This window comes from Erigeron canadensis, chromosome 6 (assembly GCF_010389155.1).
Source record: "Erigeron canadensis isolate Cc75 chromosome 6, C_canadensis_v1, whole genome shotgun sequence".
NCBI lineage: Eukaryota > Viridiplantae > Streptophyta > Magnoliopsida > Asterales > Asteraceae > Erigeron > Erigeron canadensis.
The window spans coordinates 18,309,104-18,318,445 of record NC_057766.1 but is presented as its reverse complement, the minus strand read 5'-3'; the positions used below and the strand labels follow the sequence as shown (position 1 = coordinate 18,318,445).

The 9,342-nt window shown below is 35.0% G+C and overlaps 2 protein-coding genes across 2 annotated transcripts; one reads left to right on the top strand and one right to left on the bottom strand.

The window, feature by feature from the left end:
* Positions 1–982: 982 nt before the first annotated feature.
* LOC122605901 (UDP-glycosyltransferase 75C1-like) lies at positions 983–2,730 on the bottom strand. Its single transcript, XM_043778860.1, has one exon. The coding sequence runs from the start codon at positions 2,570–2,572 to the stop codon at positions 1,259–1,261; it is 1,314 nt and encodes a 437-aa protein (XP_043634795.1). The 5' UTR covers positions 2,573–2,730; the 3' UTR covers positions 983–1,258.
* Positions 2,731–5,907: 3,177 nt separating this feature from the next.
* On the top strand, positions 5,908–7,494 carry LOC122603887 (UDP-glycosyltransferase 75C1-like). Its single transcript, XM_043776732.1, has one exon. The coding sequence runs from the start codon at positions 5,941–5,943 to the stop codon at positions 7,417–7,419; it is 1,479 nt and encodes a 492-aa protein (XP_043632667.1). The 5' UTR covers positions 5,908–5,940; the 3' UTR covers positions 7,420–7,494.
* Positions 7,495–9,342: the final 1,848 nt, after the last annotated feature.

Sequence of the window (9,342 nt, the reverse complement as noted above, 5' to 3'; positions counted from 1 at the left end):
AGTTATTGACAATACCTTGTTACAGCTACCTATCCCTACATAGTGTCACTTTAGTTTTTCATAAACTACTAGTCTACAACTTTTAGTACTTTTTATAATTCTACATTTTTACTCATAAACTTCATCGAGTCCATAAACCACTTAATTATAAATCAATTGGTTCTCGCACTTGTAACACATGGGTCCGAAGTAACTTTGTTAACAAATTTAAACCTAGCCTGCAGTAATTAGTGCTCTAAACTAGTCAATAAGGAAAGGTTCTCGAGTTCATGTTCGTTTAAGTCGAATTCGTGCAAAGTGGTATTCAAGTTCGAACGCAAACATAATACTCCATTAGTCTCCTAACTCCAACTTATTAAACAAACATTTGGTTCGACTCGTTCTAAATTTCATTTAGTTACTCGACTTGAGCAAACTATTCGAGCTCCATCAGCTTAGTTAAAATGACTTTTATTAAAAAAAGAAGAATCATTTAATAATATGATTAACTTATTCATGGTCATAAACGAGATTATTTGATCCCGAGTTCGATTACTTAAGGGTTGTTTGGTTCATGAGACCCGCGAACGGTACATATTTATACCCATATCGTATCCGGCCATGTAAAATTTATTGAAATTACCTGTTCGTTCATGATAGATGGATATCCATGGTTCACGAGTTTTTCTCGCCCATTGCTATTCCAACCAGGTCTCTCTCTCCCCCTGAAATGCTATTTTTTCCATTGCATCTTCAACGCGATTGATCTGGGGGGTTCGTTAAAGCCAATTGATCGAATTCTGTTTTAGTGTTACACGGATCGCTTCCCCTAAATTTTCTAAGAACGTCAAGTTAGAACATAGTTATTTAAATACATACACTGTTACAACAAACTCTTTCGCATCATGCCATGTTGAGTCTTATAAACCACTTGATCATTTACAATATGAACTTCTATAACGTTTTATATGTGCTTTTTGTAAAGCAAGACTAGTTGGCTCTATAAAAGTTCTACTTTGTACTAAAAGGTCTTTGCCTCTATGGCTACAAACATTCAAGTTCGTGCACGTAGATGTTTTGTAGGTAAAAGGATTTTATTTCATCTTTCTCTTGAAACATTGATACACCCATACATACAATAGAATACTAGATTTGTGTATAAACTGATGACTATTTGTGAGGACATGTCATCACATAAGATCATTCGTGATGACCTTTGGTTATAAAGCGACGAGATCTGGTTTGGTGAAGTGATTTTAGCATTTTTCGTTAATCAGTTTCAAGCATGGGCCAAGAAAGCTTGGAGATTGGTGATGGATGATCCACCATGGCTAACAGCTTTTTTAGACAACTCCCTCCATTTCTGTGCATTTCTTCTCATCTCTTCATTTCCCATCACCATTTTCACACACCTCACAATTTCCATCCCTTCTACAACTCCATCTCTGTCCCTTCTTCTCATTCTAACCCCTGTTTTCCACACATCTTCAATCATTTTGCCATTCGTCTCCTGATCCAACCATTGTGGAAATACCATCAAAGGAACACCAGCAACCAAAGCCTCTAGTGTCGAATTCCATCCACCGTGCATCACAAAACAACCAATTGCTTGATGGCTCAATACCTCCATCTGGGAACACCAATCCACTATCATCCCTTGTTTTCGCAAGTCCTCTATCTTGTTCAATTTTTCTGCTTGGTTACTATCTCGTATCACCCATAAAAATGGCATGCCACTCTCGAGTAACCCTTTTGCTATCTCGTCGAGTTGATCAATAGATAAACTCGCAATCGTTCCAAATGAAACATACACCACAGAAGATTGTTCCTTGGTGTTTAACCATTGGATGCAATCAGCTCTTGGTTTGTAGAAGAATTCCGTCGGGGTTAAAGGTCCAATTGCAACAAACTCAAGTTTCGTCATAGCTTTAATGGACTCGATTTCCAATTCATCAAAAGTGTTAACTAGTAATCTTGGGGATACTTTGAGTAGATCAAGATGATTCTTCGTGAGTTCTAGAAGAAAGTCATTTTCCTCTGAATTTGGCAGCAAGAAAAAGGAAGGCAAATCAGCCATGATGAATGTTGGCAAGCCAGGTAAATTGATTGGAAATGTTATGTTGTTCTTGTTACCGGATATCAAGCCATCATAACCATTGAAGTAGTAATAGTAAATAGCCATGACAGTGGCTGGTTGGCACCACATAAGAGTGGACTTGACACCTTGTTCGTTTGCCACCCTAGCCGCCCAATTTAGGACAGTGGTGTACACTAAATGGTCAAAAGGTTTGCTTGCAGCCGCGGCAGAGGTCATGATTTCTGCAACTGCAACAGCACCATTGGTTGCAATATCTGAAGTATATTGTTGCATGGTGGTAGTTGGTTGTTTTCCATTGTCGTGGCCATCAGAGAATGAAGCAAAGGTTAATCCATGAGGGATGGTTTCTTTGTCGATGCGTTTTATTATGAAAACACTGGTGCAAAAGGTGACATCGACACCCATTTTGACAAGGCTGTTGGCTAAGCTGAGGGATGGGTTGATGTGGCCTTGGCCTGGATAAGCGACAATCAAGATTTTCCGGTGGCATGTCATTGTGGAAGGATGGTGGTGGTGGTGGTGGTGGTGATTGATGTTGACAATGGAAGTTTGGCTATGTGGAGTTTAAATCCAGATGCAATATTTATTTACATATGAATGAATGACATTTTCAATTGAAGATCAATTTGTATTCAGATTATTTAATGACTAAGGACACTTATCAGATTGCAAATACAATTATTTTAATGACCATGTGTCTTTAGAATTGGATGATACCCTCAACGTCTCTTTCTTAGGGTCTTCTATAAGTTTAAAATTTTAGTAAGGAATATTTATTATATTCTTTTCTCATTTTAATATTATGTGATGATTACTTATTAATGTGTTATTTAAGATTGTATTTATCTATCAGATGAGATCTGAAATTTGTGAAGAGCCGAATAGTGTGTGAAGTCACCCGAATCATGTTCTCACATCATCCTTAGAGGCATTAGAGTTCAGAACTGAACATACTGATACTGAACCTCAAATTAATCTTGCTGAAGTGGTAGATATTAATTCTTGATATTAATCTTTGGCTCGGTTTGAAGGTGATCAGTTCAGGCAAAATAATACTATACCAAGCAACCTAAGTACAGAACAAGTATTGAGCATAACATAAACACCGAGCAAACTTATCTAGGTTGAAAGCCGACCATAATGGTAAAGTATTCAAGGGAAAAACCGAGCAAAAACAACAAAAGAGTTGTCTATACTGAGCAAATTTGGGAAGTTAGTTTACGTAAACACCAAGCACAATATCTTGTCAAATAAACAAACAAGATGTCTAACACACTACTAAACAAGCCAAGCAAAATAAGGTGCTACCGGAAAGATACTTGACTATTGTCTAATGAAAAATCTAGCAGCAAGTTGCTTACTATACTAAGCAAATATCAAGCAAGTTCACAAACAAACACTATCCAAAAAAATACATATCGATCATGAATTCCAGCCAAATATTAGCATAAACTGAGCGTAACATTGAGCTATACAAGCAAACTACCATCTTGTAAGAATTATACTCCGTAAGAATTAGACCGATCAAATTTCAACTGAGCTAGTAATTATATTCATTCAGGCAATTTGACAAACAGTTAGTGTGCAACCTAAATTTTCAGACGTAATTCAAATATGCTAAAAGATATGATGAATCCATCTAATTCAGTTAAACGCCATCTTCAATCAAACTAGAATTTACAGCAACATAGCAGCAATTGATTCACATATATGCGGTTAAATAATTAAATCAATACAAGCATTCATATGTAGAAATCGATATTACCGAAATTACAAGAAGAAATGTAGGATGAACAAACCGAAACTAATGCATCGAATATGAGTCGATATCAGTGAAGCTGTAATCTTGATGTAGTTCCCCTTCGGAAGCTTGGTAACTCAATATCAATGGTGGAATTACATAATCCGTACCAAACACAGCCAGTATATATATAAATCCACTCCAAAAATTACAAGTAATCTAAAATAAATTCATTCCGCTAGGCTAGAATGTAGGTGAGTGAATTAATGGTGGAATTGAGTAGTGTATGAATTGTGCGTAAAATGTGATATGGAAGTTGAGAGTAACCCTGCTTTACTAGTAATAATTTCTTAAAATATATCTGTTATATGAAGTCATGTAAACCATATATTCTATTTATCCAGCATAAAACATGGTGGAGATTATATATATCTCTAACTCTTAAACACTTACTTGAAATTTGTATGCATTTTTCATGTTGTTATAGATGTCGATTGATGCACTTAGTGAACTTTGTATGCATTATTCATGTTGTTATGTTATAGTCTTATAGATGTGGATTGATGCATTTAGTTGAATTTTGTATGCATTATTCATGTTGGGTCTTTAGTTTGAATTGAATGATCCATGTGATTATACAATATACACAATTATAAACGTTTGGTCACATATATCTAATAACCCATAATTAGTATAATCTTGTTTTTTAAAACACGAAAAGTCATTTTTTCCGACACCTATTTTCCCTTCAAATGGAACATATTTAAATCGCAATGTTATATATATAATAACAAGGGGTGAGTTGTGTGTGTGAAAGAAATGGATTGTATTTGTTCAAAGGGTAGAAAATAAGGAGGGGATAAGTGTAATTTGGCTATGTGTAGTTTTAACAATTATGAGAGGGGTGTTATTTTCGGAGTATAGAAGCATCTGAATAACTCATTATAGTCTTATAATTTTTTTTATTTATTATTTTTATAATTAGTTAAAAAGCGTGAGTAAATGTAAATGCAGATCGATCTAGTAGATTAGTTTTGTCAGACTAACAAAGTTGGTACATGTGGTGGATCTTTGTTTTAATCGGTATTCGAGGAAAAAGCAAAACATAAAGATACAATGGCGTCGCTGCAAACGTTCAATATACGAGTATTTTAAAAGATATAAATGGATATAATATTCTAATAAGCCGAGAACTGACAGTGAAGTTATTTCTTTACAGGTTTTTATCTTCTTGTTATGATCGACTTCTACAATAAATCCAAAGTTTTAGCTGGTTATCTGATTGCAGGCATTTCCTATAAATGTAGAAGTTATATGTATTCTTTTTTCAATTGTTATTTGTATTATTTTTTCAATTTTATCTGTACTTTTTCCTGTTTGTTTGTGCCGAGACAAACAATAACCACCACTGCTATTATCTTATTATATCGATTTTTTTTATTGGATGATAGTGTTTGGACCTTTGTTGTAGAACACGTATGTTTGAGTGTTGTGAAATCAGTATACCCGAAATTCGCAGTCCAAAATGTGCCAAATAAAGTTAAATCTGAAATTTAGGGTTTAGTATTTGGGGGTGTAAGTAACTTTTACATTTTTTCTATTGTGTGAATGTAACTTTTATTTGATTCATTGTATGTAACTAACCAGCTAAATTGAACGATTAATGTAAAAGTGTATACATGGCACACCATATGAGCTGCCACGTTGAAGGTTTTGATTGGTTAATGTAAAAATTTTACATTAATCGTTCAAGTTTAACGGGTTAGTTACATACAATGAACCAAATGAAAGTTACATTCACACAATAAAAAAAATATAAAAGTTACATACACTTTCGGATACTTAACCCCTGAAATTTACTATGTGGGACGACTTCACCTATATATGGCGTTCACAATTCCGAGTTTAACTAGTTATTTTGCATAGAGGCGAGAAAAGAGTTCTACAACACTCTTCCAAAAACATACCATTCCATTAAAAAAATCTTTTTTAACCATCTACATTTCAATTCGTCATTGCAAACATCATCATTTAATTAAAATAATATATATAACCCATTGTAATGCATGTTTTATAAACACACTTGCAACCTAAGTTAACGCTCACACTATAACAAACAAAAATGACAAAACTTATTAATCAAAATCAGCCTCATTTCCTCTTAGTCACCTTTCCAGCCCAAGGTCACATTAACCCGGCAATTCAGTTCGCAAAACGTCTCGTCCAATTAGGAGCCAATATAACCTTTGCCACCTCTATCTCTGCATACCGTAAGATGCGCAAAGCTGGCACGATTCCTGACGGTTTCAAATTTACGGTGTTTTCAGATGGTTTTGATGATGGTTTCAATCCGAAGATCCATGACCGGGCAGTGTTTATGACTCAGTTAAAGAGCCAGGGAACACGGATCCTGAAAGAAACAATTCTTTCTAGTGCCGAAAATGGGTCTCCTGTTACTTGCTTGGTTTACACTTTACTACTTCCTTGGGCCGCAGAGCTGGCTCGTGGCCTAAACGTTCCCACGGCACTTCTTTGGATTCAACCCGCTTCTGTATTACGAGTATATTACTATTATTTCAACGGGTACAAAGAATTAATTGGCGACGATTGTAACGAACCCTCGTGGTCTGTTGAATTACCAGGGTTACCCTCACTCAAAAGCCGTGACCTTCCTTCCTTTTGTCTCCCTTCAAACCCATATGAGCATGCATTGCGTTTATTTAAAGAGCAACTAGATATGTTGGATTTGGAAGATAACCCAAAAATACTTATAAATAGCTTTGATGATTTGGAAAAAGAGGCGTTGAAAGAAATCGATGGCAAGCTAAAGTTGATCGCTGTAGGACCGTTGATTCCTTCGGCTTTCTTGGATGGAAAAGATCCATCTGACAAATATTTTGGGGGAGACTTGTTTAAAACATCAAAAGACTATATGGAGTGGATGAACACAAAGCCTGAAGGATCCATTGTTTACATATCTTTTGGTAGCATCATAATGTTGTCAAAGAAGGAAAAGGAGGAAATGGCTCATGGGCTATTGGAAAGCAATAGGTCTTTTTTGTGGGTTATTAGAGAAAAAGATAGCAACATGGTCAAAGACGAAAAGGCGGAAGACGAAGAAGAAGAGGAACTAAGTTGTATGGAGGAATTGGAGCAATTAGGATTGATAGTTCCATGGTGCAGTCAACTAGAGGTGTTATCGCACCCGTCTTTAGGATGTTTTGTGACACATTGTGGTTGGAACTCGACGTTGGAGAGTATAGCCTGTGGGGTTCCTGTGGTTGCATTTCCTCAGTGGACGGATCAGACAACAAACGCAAAGCTTCTAGAAGACGTATGGGGAACAGGGGTGAGGGTTACCGCGAATGAAGACGGAGTTGTTCCTGGCAAGGAGATAAAGAAGTGCATAGAAATTGTGATGGGCGGTGATGAAAATGGGGCAACAATGAGAAGGAATGCCAAAAGGTATAAGGATTTAGCTAGAGAGGCCGTGGAAGAAAATGGATCTTCTTACACGAATCTAAAGAATTTTGTTGAAGAAGTCGATCAATCGATGGAAGATCGAATAAAGGATTCAAACCCGAATTTGAGTCTACTATAGTTAGGGGTGATGACCATGGTTTTTTTTTTGTTCTGTTTTTGCTAAAACTGAAAATTGAACTAAAAATTCGGTTTTCGAAAACCAAAAAAAAAAAAAAAAGGTTGGGTATTGTTCGGTTTGTAGTTTCAATTTTTGGTTTTTTTTTTTTTACCTTAATGACAATTTAATCTTATCAAGTTTAAAATAAAACATTCAGATGAAGAAACACAAAAAATACTATTAATTTCTTTGTAAAGTAATTGTAATTTTAGGTGTTGAATTCGGTATAAATTTTAGGTCTTTGCTTTAGGTTTGACTTTTGGTCACCTCTATTCTAGTAAAAGAATGAATTTAGGTTTTTTCATTCATGTTTGACCTTAACAAAAGTTTGATTTTTATCCTCGATTAATGATACAGTGAAAAGTATATCATAATTGTAAATTGGGGATGAGAATATAAGGCTGTTGGGTATTTAAGTTTAGGTGTCGAACACTCACATATTGTTTTTTTAATCCATAAAAATCATGGGGGCCCATGCATCTATTCATTAAACAAGAAATAATAAAATATTAATATGTGAGGGGTTCCACACCTAAGCTTAGGTACCAGACAGCCTTATATTCCCTTTTCCCTTGTAAATTACTCCATACTCTATCCAATTGCTTTCGATCATTGATTTATTGTACACTACGTACAAACGTACACTTTAGAAATTATAAAGATAAAAGACGGATAGATTAGTAACAAGTTGGTCTCCATGTGAAAATCAGATATAAGGTATGTTTGGCAAAACTAGATGATAGCTGGAAGCTGATAACTGATAGCTGGTAGCTGTAGTTGAAAGCTAGTAGTTAAAGCTTTTTGTATATATTTTCATGTTTGGTAAAATAGCTGTAACTTTTACCAATATATATAAAATGACAAAAATAAACATCAAGTATAAAATACTTATAGTAATATTGTGCTGTTAATATTTTATATCATACTGATAAATTATACTCTCTGTATAATGATTTATACTTAAGAAAAAAAGCATGATTTTTAACATATACAATGATAGCATGTTTAAGCTTGAATCTTGTACGTGTTACGCACTCGACCCTACTTCCCATTTACATTCTTACAATCCTAATATATCTAACAATAAAATATATATTAATAAATCTTGAAGGCTAGCTGATCACGGTCAAGCATCATCAATATAACTTGGCTAATAAATATTGATGGATATATAAGTAATTTTGTAACTCAAAAGCTTCCAGCTTTGTTAAATGCTAAGGATAGTAGCGTTGAGAAAACTAGCTTTTTCATCAAATTTAAAAGCTTGAAGCTCCTTTAACAAACGAGACTTTTTATTAATATGGAGCTTTTTCCTAAAAGCTTGAAGCTTGAAGCCCCTAAAAGCTCCTTGCCAAACACACCCATAGTCCAACTTAACTCTTTCTTACATACAAACCAATCTGCACTTGGTTCTTATAATTCACCCATCTCATCGTTCCATTCATCTTTTTCAAAATCTTATGGTCGGTAAATTGTACACGTTAAACTAAAATTGGGCCAATTTAGGCTTTTATTTTAATATAGTTACGTAAGTTCTGTTCACACTACAAGAAATACTAGTTTTGGCGACCAAAAGATTTAGCGACGCCAAAAATTTCGTCGACAATGGCCACAAAACGACAAAACAATCGGCCGGAAGACTTTGAAAGTCAAACTTCAAAGTGTCGTCGCTAAAATCGTCGCTAATGGCGTCGCTAACGAATTTTTGATTTTAATTTCGAATTAAATTCTGCATTGGTCAAAGAAATAACATAAGCGTCGCTAACGACGTCGCTAAAAATCGTCGCTAACTGATTTTAATTAAATTTTTTCTTTTTTCATTTTCCCTCCAACAAAAATATTTTCCGCCAATTTTTTTGCGACGATCTTAGCGACGACAAAGGC

Excerpts from the sequence above, each read along its gene's own strand:
- LOC122603887 (XM_043776732.1), top strand. The coding sequence starts at position 5,941 with ATGACAAAACTTATTAATCAAAATCAGCCTCATTTCCTCTTAGTCACC.
- LOC122605901 (XM_043778860.1), bottom strand. The coding sequence starts at position 2,572 with ATGACATGCCACCGGAAAATCTTGATTGTCGCTTATCCAGGCCAAGGC.